General features: G+C 39.2%; 2 protein-coding genes across 3 annotated transcripts; both read right to left on the bottom strand.

The window, feature by feature from the left end:
• Positions 1-1,259: 1,259 nt before the first annotated feature.
• LOC144447629 (uncharacterized) lies at positions 1,260-13,376 on the bottom strand. 2 transcript variants are annotated; one of them, XM_078137706.1, is made up of 8 exons: positions 13,311-13,376; positions 7,506-8,057; positions 6,229-6,564; positions 5,068-5,356; positions 3,948-4,247; positions 2,973-3,273; positions 2,287-2,344; positions 1,260-1,715 (listed from the first exon to the last, which is right to left on the bottom strand). In XM_078137706.1, exons 2-8 carry the CDS (start codon positions 8,016-8,018, stop codon positions 1,602-1,604), a joined length of 1,911 nt encoding a protein of 636 aa, XP_077993832.1. In that variant the 5' UTR covers positions 8,019-8,057; positions 13,311-13,376; the 3' UTR covers positions 1,260-1,601. The 2 variants fall into 2 exon arrangements, with proteins under 2 accessions (XP_077993832.1, XP_077993833.1); XM_078137707.1 differs by lacking the exon at positions 13,311-13,376 and adding an exon at positions 9,584-9,664.
• Positions 13,377-13,738: 362 nt separating this feature from the next.
• Positions 13,739-17,586, bottom strand: LOC144447175 (uncharacterized). The gene is made up of 2 exons (XM_078137080.1): positions 17,250-17,586; positions 13,739-14,229 (listed from the first exon to the last, which is right to left on the bottom strand). Exons 1-2 carry the CDS (start codon positions 17,584-17,586, stop codon positions 13,739-13,741), a joined length of 828 nt encoding a protein of 275 aa, XP_077993206.1.
• Between the last annotated feature and the right edge of the window lie 1,730 nt (positions 17,587-19,316).

Below are 19,316 nucleotides of genomic sequence, written 5' to 3'. Positions count from 1 at the left end.
GTTCCTTTGACAATTTACAAATTTAAGAACAGTTTAATGAACTTTAAATATATTTATTGGTATATATCATGGAATCTGTAATAACATGAAAACGACTCAATAATAGACATCAATAAAATTTTATACCATGAAAACAATTGATGTATCATATGTGTGTGTGTATGTATGTATGTACTCTCTCTTGAAATTAATAACCTAGGGTTCTTTTGTAGAATCGTTGTCATAGTGATCGGCAGTTTAGGATCAGTTAACAAACGTGTAATACCTGGTTTTAAGTTGATTGGCATCCCGCATCAAACCAAGAAGTGGTTAGCACGATACCTGAGTGTTAGTGCTGCTATAGGCTCTTTCAGAAAATGGCAAAGAAGATGTAAAGACATGAATGTGTAAATCTTCTGTCCAGTCGATTTTGGGGGGATAAACATTGTGATTTGTAAAATGTTTATCATGAATCCTGAATAAATAACTGTTGATATGTATGTATGTATGTATGTATGTATGTATGTATGTATGTATGTATGTATGTATGTGTATGCATGTATGTATGTATGTATGTATGTATGTATGTATGTATGTGTATGCATGTATGTATGTATGTATGTATGTATGTATGTATGTATGTGTGTGTATGCATGTATGTATGTATGTATGTATGTATGTTCATGTATGTATGTATGTATGTATGTGTTTGCGCTTCGTTCAATGAGTTAAATACCAGCCACTGTCACTACAGTACCACCATCGTATTACAACCACCACTACCACCACCAACATCACCACCGTCAACACTCCCTCCACCACTATCATCAGAGCCACAACCACCACCATCATAACCACAATCGTCATAGCCACCACCACCACCACCACCATCATCATCACAACTGTCATCAGTACCATAACCACAAACCTCACTCATTTACACACACATTCAATAAGCATACACCTCTATAGTGCTGTTAATGTATTTTTTTATATCCACTTTCTGTACATATAATATTATAACGCATTTATACATTAGATTGACAATCTTTTGGCAACAGTTCAAATTTGAAGAAAGAAATGTGCAAATTAATCTAACTATTGAAGTTGTCAGGTCATTACACGCAAAGTAACTAGAAAAAAGTAAAACTACGTATCAATTATTAAATACTGAGAACAGTATGTCACTAAAACAACACAGAACTAATCCGATAAATAAAATCCAAAATTTATGTGACCAGTAATTTGATTGACATTTGCAAAACAAATCCACTTTTTCTAATAAAGATTGCTTCCAACGTATTTGATATACCGGTAATAAAACTGAAAGGATGTTATAGATTTATATATTTTTCTAGCTTTAACTCAACTGGTTGATTCTGCATTGATGTAATTGGGTGTTATGATTTTTTTTATTGTTTCTTCTTACTCCCTTGTGTTGACTTTTTGCGTTTGTATGACGTCACATTCACTCATTCAGGCTAAGTATTATCGCTGGCAGTGGAGAGGAAACTCCACTCTCTGTGGTATTATCAAATAACAAGTCGTGTGCTCTCCCGCCCCCCCCCCCCACACACACACAGTGGGGGGGGGGGGTTATAGATACATAACAGAGTTCAAGTTTAATCCGATTCAAACTCTTCAAAGTTCTGTAAAGCATTGGTGAGTTTTCTCATACTATCCATGTCTCGTACAGCCAGTTCTTTGTAGACGAAAGTGTAGAAAAATTGTGGCGCCTTAAAAGGAAAAAATACAGTTATCAGGTAATTAAGCGGAAAATGTATTTGTATCCTCACTGAGATGTAAAGCAAAAAGCGTTCCTATATTTTCTACTATGCCTACTTCTAGAAAAATATGTTCACAGAAAAGACGATAACTTTGTATTATTGGATTTTGTTAAAACCTGTCCTTTGTGGTCTCTCTTGTTAATTTGTCGTGTGACCGCCTGCTCTTTGATCAGACTTTCACCAGATATATTGCAATTATACCCCCTCCCGCGTATAGGTGCCCGAAACAATGCCCTCTGCAATTGATTTGTATTATTTAAATTATTTCTGTTTTAATTGTAAACATGCTCGGATAAAGTGAAAAAAAGATAAGCAAGTAATTACTCGTCGTTGTGGACAATGTTCATGTGTAGGTTGCTACGTTAGGTAGGTACTGGGTAGGTGGGTGGGTGTATATAGTAGTTAGGTGTAGGTGGGTGTGTGCGCGCGCGAATGCATGGCGCTATTGAAAGATCGCCTACAACGTCGAATCTTTCACTCTATCCTTCTTGATAAATTATAGGAATTCAATGATACATACCTTTTGAAGTAGATCCACCATGAAGACAATATTCTTACCGGTAAGTGATCGACTTGATCTACATAAAAATACAAAACAATGTTAAATTAAAAGATCAACAATCAATATCAAACTATAGCAACATAAACCAGTGGATGGGGAAACACAGTCATAATAATAATAACAAGCAACTTAATTAATTGCCACTGTGCGGAAGTCGTAAAAAACAACTTGGAAATTAATACTCTCATGAAATCACTAGTAGGTGGATGGGTGGGTGGGTGAGTGAGTGAGTGAGTGAGTGAGTGAGTGAGTGAGTGAGTGAGTGAGTGAGTGAGTTAAAGAGTACATACGTGCATGCGCAATGGATTATGAATGGTACAGTTACTAGAAGGTCACAATAATTGGTGAATGCATAGCATAAGAATATTCGTATGTGTCACCACGTTGCATGTACAGGTAGATAAAGTTCGGCAAGAAAGTGGATAAAGGGAACAACTTCAAATTCTCTGTACAAGTAAAGAATTCCCACAAGATGTCCGCTATGTGCGAACGCTGAGGATCATTACACGCAATTTACTGTTGTACGGATACATGCATACATTAGCCCTTAGCCAGAACACTATGATGAAAATGAACTCTAAATCTTTTTGAGGGCGCTCCATCTTGTGAATGAAGAACCTATGAAACAAATATCCTATACTTACAAGTTTAGATCATTGTTTGCCATCCATGCCCTAACTGCAGCGTCATTCCACGCATTTGCAGGATGATAACGTGTTTTTGGTGTCAGTTCTTGGGGCATTGATTTGCTACTAGTTGGAGATGAACCGGTTCCATCGCTACCGATCTCTTGTGATAATTTAGTCACGCACTCCTTGTATGGGATGTTGACAAAGTCGATATAAAACTTCATGCCAATGATCAATCCTAGCCAATCAATGGGGTCGTACTTTTCGACTTTCAGAGGTATGATGCGCTTTCCACGTTTTACAGCAAACTCAGCCTCTGCGAACAGTGTGTACCAAATAACATTTTATTAACATGGATACCTTAGGAATATCAAAGGCACACTAGCTAATTAAAACTTTACTGGAAAATTTTTTGAAACCCGTTTGTTAGATGTGATAACATATATACTCGCAATATCGTACACCCTGCATAGTATTGAATCACCTGTTGGTACACATATGTGTGTAGCAGTACACACATGGTGCAATATAGTCGATCAAATTGATTTTTTAGTCCGCACCCAAAAATCGATGCTCCAAATAAATCACAATTTCATCGCATTGCTATACTATTTATAGATAAAATCGATGTCTAATTATTGGTATTTTAACAATTTTCAGTGAATATATATTGTTGGTTGTCGCATGGAAAACATAATACACCAGTTACAGATAGCGCCTCTTTAAAATATTTCTCATTAGTGTATTTGTGTGCTGAACATATTGTATTGTTCCTAGTGTCCCAATTGTTTACATACAGACATCAGGTTAATACACAGCGCCACCAACGACTAATAAAGAGCGAGGTAAATACAGCTAATCAGAATAATTGAACGATTTCATGTAAATGCTTAGTGAACTTTGTAACCGGTGAAATATTATGAAAATAATGAACAGGTAAACAGGTACTGACTGGGAATTTCATTTATAAACAACGACATAACACTTTACCTAGTCGACAGTTCGGACTGTCTTCATATCCTTGGCATACACACACCAGCACGACGGATGCATCATTGACGGCTTTAGCCATAGTTTGCGTTAACGATCCGCCCATCTTGTCAACATCCATCCACACGTTATGTCCCTTCTTTTCGAGGTAGTTTTTCACTTTCTTCATCAACTTCTGATACCCCCACTGATAACTGATCATGATGTGTCCCGGACCATCGGCAGAACACTCAGGCTTAGTCGTAGATGATGACGAGGATGGTCGACTCGTTATCGTCTCTGTTGACTCGGTCTTCGAACCTTGGTGAGTAATGTAAAATAAGGTCACCTACGGTGCAGACATCAATGCCGCATCAAGAATGGCTTTCCCTGAAAATCTAAGTTGTTAGAATATCTCCGAAAATCTGCTTTCACACAAGCTTATTCCTGGTCCTTTTGAAGTAAAAGAAGACGCTTGAATTGGTCTTCATAATCTTGTTTTCAAGGAAATCGACATTGTTTTTGTCATTTTGCACCATAGAGTAGTCGGCGGCCATATTGGATTTCAAAATGGCTTAATTTGCATATCATTTTGACCTCTGTAAAAATGTGTACCGTGACACTTTAAAACATGTGATCTTGTTGATTTTAGTTAATGAATTTGATGAAATATTTTGAACAAAGCAACACCAAGTTAAGATATTTCTGGTTGTAAATACCAACAAATTACTGATATCATAAAATTCCTATGGAATTCGGAATTTTCCTGTTGGAAACGGTAGCTATTTCCGTAAAATCATCACGGTTGTCTGAGGACACTTTGGCGCGAAGCCTTCTCGTACGACTATCCAGGGGGGGGGGGAGTCAACATGAGATAGAAAACATCCGACATCATTGCGAAACACATAAAAACATCATGTGGCCAAATTGACTCTATACTAATGGCGGATACACATATTTTGAATACACTGTCCTTATAGCCACATCTCTTTGTGAGCAAGTGTAATTTGCTTGTATATACCACCCACGGTTATTCAGAATTCACCAATGATAGCCTGATTCAAGTTTTCACGATTTATTTTGGCATAATCATTGTTTCAACTTCATGCACATTACAAATTGCAAATCATCGTTTACCTACCTGTTTCTTCCTGCAGTGCACACAACGCACCATCTGCTACTTGTCTAATTCTACTACTGACGTCAGAACTCATTATCAATAGATATCGTATCATGTCTATCTGTTGTTTGATCTTGGTGATGTTGCTCACATGGAAGGCTAACTGGAATACAGTCAGGACAGCGTAGTATCGTTCATTCTCATCTCCTCGTTTCATCAACTGGACCAGCAATGGAAGAGCTCCCAATTCCACGATCTTGACTTTATCCTTGCTGCTCTTCGACAAAGCTGACAAGGCCAGAGCGACTTCCTAAATGGGGATAGATGAATGAATGAATGAATGAGTGAGTGAGTGAGTGAGTGAGTGAGTGAGTGAGTGAGTGAGTGAGTGAGTGAGTGAGTGAGTGAGTGAGTGAGTGAGTGAGTGAGTGAGTGAGTGAGTGAGTGAATGTCGGAATGAATGAATGAATGAATGAATGAATGAATGAATGAATGAACGAACGAACGAACGAACGAACGAACGAACGAACGAACGGACGGACGGACGGACGAATGAACGAACGAATAGAATATTGGAATGACTGAATGTAAAGCAATGTAAATGAGTAAATACCACTCAATAAATGTATAAACGAATACATGTACAAACTGACACCTAGAAAAATTACTACAGTGACCCCCATCACATCCTCTGCATCGAGTAATTCCATTTACACATTAAAACTCTATTCAATCAGACCAGACTAAGTATTACATAGTTGATTAAAAAAGTATCACCAGTACATTATTTAAAGTCCTGATAATTATATAGATTATGTATCAATAGACTCTATTTCCACCTTTGCCTTTCTTGCAAAGTCAAGATAAACTTGATAACGTTGTATGTGGAAGAAATAATGTAGGTTCAATGATATGTTATACTATGGAACAAGATGGTCAATGTTTTATAAAGTTCGGTGTTGGCTTATGTAAGATCATGTAAGAAGTCTCTAGTCTGCTCCTGATACAAGAAAAAAAACATCCCAATAGACAGAACGTTTCAATATGTTTTATCTGACTAGGATTTTTTTATTTCCTGAAATATTTTCAATACCAGATATCCCACAGATACTACGAAAAACGTCATATTTTTTTTAGTAGACTCGGAATTTACTTTTACATCATACTACTGAGATGGCTTACCTCAACGGAAAATTTTGCACCTTCCGCGGCGATATCCCCGAAGGTTTGGGACGGTGGAATTGGTGCCGTTGAGTTGACTGCTTTATTCAACAATCTTAGCATAAACTGAATAGTGACTGACGTATCATCTACAGCATCAACTGTCTGCTCTCTTCCTTGGTCGATCACATGGGCAATGATCATCTGAGACAGCGCCACCAAGAGTTCACTTTTGGATTTTGTGTAGGGAAGTATAGCTTTAGCGATGCCGTTGTCGGTGAAGAATCGCCGATTCACACCGCCTTTGGCACAGTTGTACACTATACCAAGGTACAGCTTCAATGGTGAATATTCGTGCTGAAAAGTAACACGCTAAAAATGAAATAACAAACAAACAAACGAACGAACGAACGAACGAACGAACGAACGAACAAAGACACACACAAAGAGAATCCAACGAGCGCGTAAAGAAAAACAAATCATACTATGTTAATTCATGTTAATAAAGCATAAATAAAAACATAATGAGACATTGAAAGTAAAATACATACATACATACATACATACATACATACATACATACACACACACATACATACATACATACATACATACATACATACATACATACATACATACATACATACATATACATATATATATCAATACATGTATATCAAATGTATTAATCTCGAAACTACATATATGTACAGCAAATATTTTTTTTAATTATGTTATAGTAATCGTTAAGTTTTACTTTAGGCCTACAAAAACTGTGTGGTTCCGATTACGCTCAATTTTGGAATAGGTGGGGTAGGTAGATTGTTTTATTATGTGTAAGTTTCTAGTTCAGGTAGTTATATTTTCCATTGTTTTCCATATGGTCTCTGCGTTATTGGTTTCTTCACATCAGATGTACAGCCATTACAGATTGGAATAACAGTTTTATATTGTCTTTTTAAGTTGATGTCAGTTTCCGTATCCACTATTGCTCGCAAGAATTCACAATTTTCACGATTTTATTTTATTTTTCTCGAATACGTAAAAAAGTTTAGATTCGACAGTGAAACACTAGGTGTGGTCGGGTAACCGGAACCAAACAATTTGTAAGGTCTTATATATATTACATAAAGGTTGAGTGTTTGAAAAAATCATTGTGGAATTTTCACACCGGTACCTCCACCACCAGTTCGAGTTTTCTGCATCAGTTGTTGACTACAAGTAGGTATTCATACAAGTTTAGATTTACATTCAGTAATGCGATATCAATCATATAACACATATAACATAACACCTACTGGTCTTGGTTGTTCCTCACATTGTTTGGTGTACCTCTCCGTTTTCAACTCTTCTATAATCTTCTCAAGAAATCCAGATTCTTTGCAATGTAGACACATCAACTGACTCTGGTCACACGGAGTCCATATAGCGAGCAAACATTTGATGTAGACGCTCAAAATGTCAACGTTTCGTTCAACCGGTCCTGTCTTCAGGAGTGCCAGGCAATACTTACAAATGGCCTCAGTGACGCCATCAAATGCCATCTGGTCACATACCAATAGTTTTTGGTCCTTGTCGCTGTATATGACCCAGGGTGTTCTCAGTTGTTCTCTCTCGACTACATCCCGGACATTCATAACCGCCTTCTTGGAAGTCGGATCCGCGCTGGCAATGTCGATAATATCTTTAGCTTTGATGAACTTTTCTCGGAGGTCAACTAAATCAATTTCAGGGTGTTCAGCCAACCTCACTCTGTGCTCCTGGCGGAAATTGTCCATGGTGGCGGCACTGCCTTCAAAACTAGAATCCATGTTTTAAATGGACTTTTGTTTGTGGATCAGCAAGTTAATCTGTGTACAAATGAGTAAAAGATGGAAATATATAAACGCCATGTTAGCATGTTAGCTCCGTTCTACGTACGTATTTGTAGTTGGCAAATAAGTTATCCCCTTTGTGGATGGGGTTGAATAAAAATACGTCATTTTCATAAAGTGGTTTTAAAGGTGGGGTTTTAGCTGAGTAGAGACACCAAAACTGTCTTCGTCTGAACCGAATTCCTTACTTTCGTCCACTTGAATCATCTTGATAAGACCTCGGATCTGCGTTTGGAAGATTCACGAAGAAAAGCCGAGGAATACGTTACCTCTGGTCTTGGACAAGCCCTAGACGGTGCCCTTGGCTTATACGACCCGTGGTACGAACTCAACAGGTGGTAACCACGACAACCACCTCTGACATGTGTAGACCCCAAACATCTAACCTTCCCGACGATAAAATGAATCATGTACAAAAGAGACATTTCCCAATCAATTACTTACTTACTTACAAAAACAAGCACGACAAAGCAACCCGAACTACGTTCTCCACATTGGATCAAGCGCAGGAACTGGACTAGGTGCTCCGTGCGGTCTGAAACCCCACTACTATACTGAGAAGATTTAGAAATGAGCGTCGCTTTCGATCACATTACATGAATTATTCGTGTATTTGAGACCCTATCATATTGTTCCCGATCAAGGGAAGCAAACTCCCGGACGCTTAATAATTCAATATTTTAACTTCATTTATAATGTATTGATTGATGATCTCACTTGTCGTCAAGGCATATACTTTCAACATAGCATAACAGTTTGAGACGACCAGATATCGATAGGGAAGACTTCCCTTGACCGTGAAACGTTTGAATTTTTCGAACAGTGAATGTTCAACGACACAAAAGGAAGTTGAAAAAACATTATAGTTAGTTTAATTGTTTGATTTTTTTTTAAATACAGCATTAGTTATTTTCGTATTTATCATGGGTAGTAGGTTAGGGGGTCCAGAAGGAAGCATACCTAGCAAATAACATATTCTCAGAATTGTAATCATTCGGTGAACGCACCAGTTAGTTGTATAATATGAAGCCTTTCGCGAGGTTCGTTTTGATGGACCAGAAAAAAATGGAAAAATTACACATTATTGTCTGTATTGTTTTATGATTATAATAAGAAAACAGGGTTACGTATAGTGTCCAATCAGTTTGGAAATTCAGAGCGAGCCTGAAGGTTTCCCATCAGCCCAAACAAGTAACCCTGTCTGTAAACGCGTTAGCTCGATAACACTGAATTAAACAACAGCGTCTCTCTTGAAAAATAAAGCCGTAAGATTACTTGATGTTAATTATACATGTATACATATTTTACGTTAAAGATTGCACACACCAAATATTGCCAAGGCAGATACTAGAGGAAAAATAGTTTATAATCATGGGACCTTCGCTGGACTGATATTGACTATTTTCTCACCACCCAATTACATTGTGTTACAAGGACAATGTCAAGTGAAGTATCTAAGCTTAGAAGAAACACGATATGACTTGAATTTGCACTTTACGTACGTGAATGGGGAAGGAGTTGGCGTCTCTGCAAATATCAGCAAATCTCTCCTGTAAACCACTGATAGTATGGATATGGTGACAGGCTAGTACAACACTTGCACCTGGCTATCACTTGTCTTTAATTAAAATGCAGAAAAAGGCTTTCACTTTTCAAGTCGATATCCAATTACACTTTCATTATACCCTTCTAATGATCAGGACTTTAAAATGAATCTAATCGATCGACATACCTGTACTGCAATGAATACTGATGTTAAGAAGTGTGCCCGTCCATCGGATCGGAAACAAATTACATTCAGCGAATGCACGTCTATGGTATTTCAAACCCAATTATGTGCCCCATCCCGCGTCACACCGTCGGTTAATTCGGGTAGAAAATTTGTACGTAAGATATGAAACCCTTCATGGTTATCCTCATATTAAGATACTGTGAGGTAACCCACCACATTACGAAGTGACAAATACATGTATATGTTACATAACTTTGAATTCATTCAGGGTAAATATCTCACTTGCATGTCACAGTGCAAACATCAATGTCACAGTCTAGGCAACGGTGATCATGACCGAGACATACCTAAGTCTCATAGCCTGGAACATGAAGTATAGGGACCCCAAGTTACTTACATTTGTCCCAAAAAACGAACGATAGAAAACTAACGTGAATGGTAACAATGCTGTTAATATCAAGATAAGAACAGTGTAACGTACATACAGAGTAATCTACGTCAAAATTTACAACGATAAGCAAAACTTACCAAAAACTAACCAACAAGGTTGCCCGCTGTGAGTAATTGACTCATATCACTAAAAATCTGTTAATAATTCTTACTGGACTTTGCAGTTTAGAGAAGAGTAATGGGGTTTTCTTTACTATAATACTACTAGTACGGTTGACGTACATCCTCATACCGTACAATGACGTATCATGTGCACATGCGTGGTATCGATTCTAAAATCGATCCCTGGTCATTTATTCATTCTCGGGTGATACGAATAAATACACTTTTGTAAACTAACCATTCATTTGACGATAATTGCTTTATCACAGTCGTGCAAATAAAAATAGTCTGCAGGATGATCTCGCTTTCAACAGGTGGTCTTTGACCTCTACTGCGCATGTGCACTCTTTACAGCAATATACTTTCACTTTGGGGATGACATGGAGCTATTACAAGGTTGCCACTGATTGGAAAACATACATATAGTGTATCACCATTATCAATAATACAGCCAATAGATTTACTTGCTGCCTTCGTTTTCTGATCAACCAGAACTCACATTATAATTACGGAGTGTCTGGTGACAAGCGCTTGTCAGCAGCATATTGTTCTCGTGACAAGCGCCGAGCGTACATGTGTACTACAGCCTGGTCGACGTCAACATGTGCGCTATAGTACTGACCCGTACCTTTGACACAATTAAGGCCCGGAATGGAGTTATACCGTCACCGTGTCGTTTTCCTGTAGTAGTTTCAAGTTTCCCACCCCAGCTTTAATAGTACTTGAGATTTAATGTTTATTTCACGATTCGGCGTTTAACTTGCGCGGCCGGTGAGCTGTCGTCAGCTGTATGTCATTACTTTGAGGCCATCACTGCACATGGGATAAAACAAGTAAAAAAGACCACGCAACACCACAAAAACTATACGCATTTTACCTGTCCTTCACAATAATGAATGTTATTGATGCAACAAACTTTAGTTGTTTTAGATTAATTACCTTTACTGTTGACACGTTGCACGTAGTACTACATCACATACGCGGCCATGGCCATGGAGCATATAGGCGGTGAAGTGTACATGTAATGTGTGTACGCGGCGGACTTCGCGGTTGTTGGAAAAAACAGGAGCTATCACACGTAAATTAACAGTTTTAAGAACTGATGGTGTTTGATAAAGTGATAAAGTGCAATCAATTTCAAGGGTAATAAGAACGTTTTACACTTGACGCCAAAACACATCATAATGGGTGTCAAAGGTCACGCTTGTCAGCAGCATATTGTTCTAGTGACAAGCGCTTGTCAGCAGACTCGGCCTTATAATTATTCATTTCCATCGCACAGAAGTAATGCGTCAAGTGTCCATGCTGGCATTCATGTAAATCGGCGATTTAAAGCTTCCAAAAAAATCATTTCATGGTATATGTATGGCAAACATTATATCGTTAGAAAGGCAATTTCCCCCCAGATTTCCAAATATATAATGGATAATAAAGTCCTTGCTTGCATGTGTCGTATGGAAGACAACATGTTACTTCTACCCTCTACCTTTCGCCGCCATTCTATGGTTGGCATGTGATTTGAAATCGAGGCCAAACAGGCAGTGCATCCCAACACTTTCACTGTTAACATTGTGTTCTCATTCAGTAGACTCCTATTAAAAAAATACATTTGTTGGAGATTTATGGAGGGGGGGGTGCATGGTTACCCCCTCCGGTCCATGGACGAATGTGAACACTTCAAACCCTTCCTTTTAATAACATAGTTGGGATTTCGAGCTAATTACTAGTCTTCACTTGCAAATTCCGAAGTGTTATTGTATCAATAATGAATCTGTTGACATCGGCAGATGCACGTCTACATATTTCAAGTCACGGAACGTCAATATTCGTACGTTCATACCGCTTGTTGTCAACAGGTCATATACCTAAAGGACCCGATACTTCACTATTTTGGAAACTCGTTCTGACATTTCTGTATTGGTCCGCTTACCTTCAGAGACATGATCCCCTTTCAATGGCCCACCTCTACACGGTACACTGCAAACGTCGAATACCTTGCTTTTATTGTATTCAATTGCAAGTCATTGTGGCAATGTCAACAAAGACTTTACTTACATCATGCAGTGGGTAAGAACTGTCTATGATTGCATGTTCGCACCTGATAGTCTACAGCAGTGTATGAACTTACATGCCAAATGTTTCACGGGCATGTGTAAACTGGTTAATTAAACGAATACATTTTAGTCGACATGATGGATTTGATTTTTATTACGCCGAAACGTGTCAAGTTTTTATTAGAGTATCACTGTGTAGGTGCGATGTTTGTTGTGATTTTTAGGAGACCACTGCCTTTAAAAGTCATAAATCGGAACGATAGCAGAGGTTATACACATGACCATGAAATAAACAACAAACAGGGGTACGTATCCACACGACATTCTTTGATCTCTCCCCAGTCTTTCGCCCTCTATGTTATGGTTCATTTTGACCTATATTTGTTTGTTATGCTAATGTTGCCATGGCTACAAAGCATGTATCTTTCGCCTTGGGATGGCAAGTCAAGTGTAAAATTTAAAGCAACGTTTTACTTTCACTGTTAAAAAATAAGTCCTGCGTAAACAATCTGATTACAAAAAATACAGAGATTATGGATTGATGAAGCAATTGAGCAGTATTCCTACATCTCGGATTTTTATCGGACAATTTTGTAATGTACACGCCGTTTGACATGCAACTACAGGGCGCAGAGCATTCCCGTGAGAATGTCACATAATATAAGCGACGTACAGTGCAAACCTCAGCTTGCCATGATGACTCTCATACTAGTGTGGTAGAGTCGATGGACGTCGATCTGGGGAACACACTGCCATGCCCTACTACACTACCCACATACATGCACATGTACAATTGAGCCAAACGTTAACAATTGAATTAGCAAACATGTATTTTAAAACGGCTTGCTATTGATTTTTGGATCCTGTTAAAGGTTATTTGATTGTACTCACCCATAAAGACGCACACAGAACATTGCTTTTACAACCACTGTACCATTGGGTAGCCATAAAGCAACACATCGCATGAAGAAACACGATGAGGTCAGGGGTCACAGTAACGGGTCATTCACTTTCTCGAATCGAACGACACATATTATGTTGAGTAAATCGATCGATTTATACTTGACTATGTAAGCGTTTTAAATTTGTTTCAAATCGTATTTGATCAGGAATCTGCATGACTAGTAATTATAATGAATTTTTTGTTTTATATGATATTTTGATAACAAGTAGACTGAAAGATCTGGCTTATCTATACTAAACTGTATCATACTAATAAATAAAGACAAGACAGAATATATGCGGTAGTATGCGGTGGTTGTCGAACACCCCACGAGAGTGGAAAAGCTAGTTAGTAGTTTCAAGTGTAATACGAAGGTTTACACCCCAAGTGACCGAGCTACATCGAGTTTCATACTTAGGGAATCGACAATATATCTATCTTTAGAGCTGGTTGATTTCCACCCGCCGTGTCTGGCCAAACATCTCTCATTAACATTGCTATTGGCTGCTACAGTGGCTCCCCCTGCTCTGAAACTGTGAGTGCCAAACTTAGAAATATCCCCAACGAAATTTTGTATACCAGCCATCATCATCTGATGCGCTATCGCAGTTTCCAACGGTGCTGCTGTTTTTGCACCATCCAATAAACTTCTGAGATAAACTGCAATATGAACTGGCTTGGCTGGGAATGCAGCATCCGCTGATAAATTCACAGAACACCACTCCTTCCAACGAATCCAACCATTGGTATACTTGGATACAGTGTTACCTGCTGTCGATGCTAGCATCACATCTGGAATGGTTTCACATAGATTCCTCAGAGCTGGATTATTCAATTCTGATTTCCAATCCTCTACCTGAAAAATATCTTGGTTCGAAAAAGATACAGTAAATATCCTATGTTCAATAATTTCCCGTGGACAAATGAAATAACAAAAATTAATTTTTTATGACAGAAAGTCCGATCCCATAACGGGTAAACAGTGGCGAAAGCCAATAAGCCCTTGCAAACGGGTAACCTAGACCGAATGGCCCTTTACTCTCGAAAGAGAGTCCACGCAGCAAAAATACATCATCGCGATCAAGGGAACTCCAACCTAAACGCTAACATATTGAAATCTGGGCAGCCTATAAATGGCGAGGGTTTATAACCGACAGGCAATTGCTGTAATCTACCCGGCGTAATCTGCTCGTCAAATTTAGGGAGAACTTTTACAAATTTGACGAAATCTGCAAACTTTCCCGGCTGAGGACGCAGAACTGGCCAATATTTTGGTTCGAAAAAGATACAGTAAATATCCTATGTTCAATAATTTCCCGTGAACAAATGAAATAACAAAAATTAATTTTTTATGACAGAAAGTCCGATCCCATAACGGGTAAACAGTGGCGAAAGCCAATAAGCCCTTGCAAACGGGTAACCTAGACCGAATGGCCCTTTACTCTCGAAAGAGAGTCCACGCAGCAAAAATACATCATCGCGATCAAGGGAACTCCAACCTAAACGCTAACATATTGAAATCTGGGCAGCCTATAAATGGCGAGGGTTTATAACCGACAGGCAATTGCTGTAATCTACCCGGCGTAATCTGCTCGTCAATTTTAGGGGGAACTTTTACAAATTTGACGAAATCTGCAAACTTTCCCGGCTGAGGACGCAGAACTGGCCAAAATATAGCGGATGACCACTCGGGGACAATCAACGTGGCTCTACCAGAGCAATATTTAAGATGTCGGATGGCAGGTAAAACAAGCTTGACTGGCGGACAGACCCAATTGTTCTCTTGCACCCAACTCTGACAAAAAGCGTCGACGGCTTCTGTACCGGGATTCCAACAAGCAGAATTAAAGCGCGGAAGTTGGGTATTATATATAGTAAGTAGCAAAGCGATCGACGGTGTGAGGCCCCCAAATACTATCTAACATAGCAAACAATGATGGATTAATCGACCAGTCGTCCGTGTCAATAAATCTGCTCAAAGCGTCCGCTCTCTCATTTTCAGAACGTGAAATCCAAGTAGCTTCTAACTGAATGTCATCAAATGTCGAAAATGTTAACAGCTATATCCTGAAGAAGCAGCTTAGAACTACCTACAGAAATTATTCTACACGCGCCCTGATTATCAGAGAACCAGCGTACCTTCTTATGCTGTAGAAAAGGGAGGAGCGAAGCCAAAACAAAAAGCACTGCTTTTAGTTCGCGATAAGTGGAGCTTTCTGCGCGTTCAACATCATCCCATAGACCGCGGGAATAAAAGTACTGCTCATTGTAATGGTAATGGCCACCGAAGCCCGTATTGCTTGCGTCTGAATACACAATGGCCGTAGCGGAGAATTTCGGTTTGATTCGGAAACCGTTCAGTGCATCCAAATTATTATGCCAAAACCGAAGTTCCTGCACAACAGGGTCCGTCAAATGTAAAAACTGCGACCACGAACGCCGAGACTCGACTAACATGTAAATTTGCCTAGTAAATAAACGGGTAACGTGACCCACGGCGAGAGACAAGGAAATCAAAAAGCCAGCAATACGCGCAAGTTGACGTGCTGAACACCTGCCGAGTGTTAAAGCACCTGAAATTTCCGACTTGATGACGTAACGTGTTTATCATGAAACCCAACCATTCGCCAATCTGTACTGGCTGCCAATTACATTTGCTCGTTAGCATTCAGACCCGCTTTCACCAAATCGCTTCGTTGAATAATACTAGCAGCGCTGGCAGAAATTAGCGATTCGTGACCAGAAATACCATCGTCTAAATAGACGATTGACGCGTGTGACATAGCCCGCCAGCGTTTAACCAATGGTTTCAACAATTTTGTAAAGCAATAACAGGCCGTACTCAAACCAAACGGTAATACATTGAAAGTGAAATACCTTACTTTCCCGCCAAAATCCCAAGAAAACCCCAAATACTTGCAGTGGCCGTGAAAAATGTCCACGTGGTGATAACCAGATTCTAAATCCCACGTGAACAAGTAATAATTTTCACCAAACATTTGAGCAAGCGTTTTCAGGTCTTCGTACCGGAAAGATGTATTTACCAAATACTTGTTAATATGCCTAAGATCGAGAACCAATCTGAGCTTTTTCCCCTCTGCCACAGAAAGAGGGTTAACACAGAATGGAGGAGAAGAGTGCTCAGATATACATCTATTTACAAGTAATTTAGTTATAGCTTCACTAACAAAAGTGCGATGTATGTTACATGACGCATTATTGCGTAGGAATGCAGATGGTGGAAATTGAGAGAAAGGTAAGCGGTAACCATTTGAAATAATTGATTTAACAAAAGGTGGACAATTTAGCTGACTTTCCCAAAATGACAGAGAACGATGCAAATTACCAACTACAGAACTGTTAGACAAAATTGGCTCAATAGTCTTATCATACTGCAACGAAAAGTCAATATCATTGTCACAATCAAGTGCTTGAGACCTAGCAGAATTATGTGCGTGGTTCTTGAGGTTGACTGGCTGCAGGTTGAGGTTGTTGTCTGCCGCTGTTTGGTGAAGTACACCTGTTCTGCAAGTGCCCCCAGAGCCCACAACGGAAACATGGGCCGATGCGAAAGCTAGAAGTGCTGGCCAAAGGTTGATGCTGGAAGTTAGATGTGGACGGTGAGAAATTCTGTGACTGGTTACTCTGGCGTTGTTTAGGAGCATACTGATCATAATTGTACGAATAAGATTGTCTACCAGAGCGAGAACGTTGTTTCTTTTTCTTAATCTTTTGTTCAGCTCTTCTCTCCGAGCGTTGCATTCGTTTTTCATCGTCAGTATCAGATGCCAATTCGTCGGAGATATATTCGTTCACTGTCCCCCAGCCAAAGTCGCTCTTGTCCGCCAATTTAATTAATTTTATACGTTGAGAAACAAGCCCAATACCTTGTTTAAGTGACTTCTTGGCCTTTTCTATGGCTCCTTTTGTGACTGCATCGAGTGCGGTTTCCAAGCTGTCAAGCACTTTTTCTTGGTGTTCAAACTGTTGCTTGTTGCCCGGCTTCTGGAATTCGTACGTGTCGCCCCTTGCTTTCTTGGCGGCGCTGTCAATAGCCTCTGAAGTGTCCAAACTCAGCTCCCTTTTGAATTGAGCTAACTTGCTTTCTACCACAGTCGTTATTGAACCGGTAATACTGGTAACAAGCGAAGCAACCCCAGGCGGAAAGGATTCGGCAGTAGTAGTGGCAGTACTGCTGCCTTCAGGGTTTGCTGTTGTTGCCATCGTGCAGAGACAACCGAGACTGACGAACAAAGGACTTCTAAACACATATATACCCCAACACAACACCTGTGAATCACAACAACCAACCAATGACAGGAATTCACTTACGTAACGAATAGATAGTAATTATATGCTAATCTTTGAAACGCATATAATTATCCATTATTCGACAGGAATATGGTGCGCCCCCTACGACGTATCTTTCAAACTGGGTAAAGTGCAGCTGCTCGTACATTTACAGTTTTACATGTATTTGTTCGTGCCTTGTCAATCAGTTCATGTTGACTGATTTATACCTTGAAGCCAGTCGGAGTATAGCACATCTTACATGTAGCGTTGACGGGTTTTCGCCTGTGCAGTTTGATACTGATGTTACTGAAAATGTATGGTTACACTCCAAATTATATTATTAGGTAGTTACAAAGCTAGAAAACTGTCGCGCGATTACTAGTGACGATAAAATATGTTTTCAGTCACAGTATGATAGCATAATTAATCCGTCGGATAAAACAAAAACAACGCCCTAGGATTGAAAAAAAATTTACAAATCTGAACTAAGAAGAAACCGTGATTATCAGTCATCTTGCTTTAGTATAACGTTACCCAAATGCTGGCATATTGAAACCACCTGTTGATTCTCTACGGTGTCTGTATTTTTGTATGGCATTCCACGTTTCATCATACCACAAACAATGGCGTCATAGTTGTCGAATGGTTGAAGTGGGTCTGTTTGGAATCTGCAGGCACCAGCCTTGGCTATGCCGGGCGTTTGTTTCTGAATGGCCGAAGTCCTGCGGCAAGATAGAGTTGAACCACATGCACGATTTTGCTCCAGTAAATCCAGCTGTATAATTGGTGACTAGATAGGCTGCAACATTAATGCCTTGACTCATCCTATGTGGTCAAAGGGGTTGCAATGGATTGTATGCTTCTCAGGGAGAATATAAAGTACTACGTATGGTTGTGCTGCTATAGGTCCAAGCCAGGGAAATACTTGTAAAGGACTTACTTAGAGCACAAAGTGGGAAAGCGCTAAACATAACTAACATTATATACTAGTATACACGATCAATTTGTGCTATGACAGAAGCGCCATCAATTAAATATTCAGTTGTTTGCCATCCTTGGATTTCCCTAAACCCTACCAGGCAGCAGAGATACAAATAAAAGAACAAACACAGAATAAACATAATGCTAGCATGACATATAAAATTCCCTTTTCTGTTGATTATTTTTCTATTTGTACCTTTAATATACTGTGGCACTCAGTCTGGTGAAATATGACGGTAAAGACCAACATTTGGTTGTCTTAACCAACTACACATGTATTTAGATATATTTGATTATTTTGAAGATATTAGAACGGTCTTTCCAGTATGAAATACTTGCGCGGAAATCTTGAATTGAGCAAAATGTGTTTGTTTTTTCTAAATCTACTGACAAACCTACCCGCACGCGGACGGCAAACAAGAGAATTAAATTGGTGGTGCCTAATCACCCATTCTTTTGGAGATAGCGTATTACTACCATACACCATCATGACATGTAGAAATTTAGTTTTTTGAAAGTTTCATGGGCTTCTGACAAAGATAGAGTGATAGAGTGATTGTATCAAGACATAAATGAAAGCCATGTACAGGAACTTTTTTTCGTTTGATTTTTTTTCAGTCTCACCCACTTTCGAAAAGAGCTTGAAATAGGTTAAACTAGAAAGGTTGCTTATTTTTCGC

This window comes from Glandiceps talaboti, chromosome 16, assembly GCF_964340395.1.
Source record: "Glandiceps talaboti chromosome 16, keGlaTala1.1, whole genome shotgun sequence".
NCBI classification, from domain to species: Eukaryota; Metazoa; Hemichordata; class Enteropneusta; family Spengelidae; genus Glandiceps; species Glandiceps talaboti.
The sequence above is the reverse complement of the archived record's forward strand: the minus strand, read 5'-3'. Positions and strand labels throughout refer to the sequence as shown.

Coding starts and splice junctions, on each gene's coding strand:
- LOC144447629 (XM_078137706.1), bottom strand. CDS start 8,018: ATGGATTCTAGTTTTGAAGGCAGTGCCGCCACCATGGACAATTTCCGC. Junction 4,248..5,067: donor TGCACTGCAGGAAGAAACAG/GTAGGTAAACGA, acceptor TTACTCACCAAG/GTTCGAAGACCGAGTCAACA. Junction 2,345..2,972: donor GCAAACAATGATCTAAACTT/GTAAGTATAGGA, acceptor ATTTTTATGTAG/ATCAAGTCGATCACTTACCG.
- LOC144447175 (XM_078137080.1), bottom strand. CDS start 17,586: ATGGCAACAACAGCAAACCCTGAAGGCAGCAGTACTGCCACTACTACT. Junction 14,230..17,249: donor CAAGAAGTCACTTAAACAAG/GTATTGGGCTTG, acceptor TTTCGAACCAAG/ATATTTTTCAGGTAGAGGAT.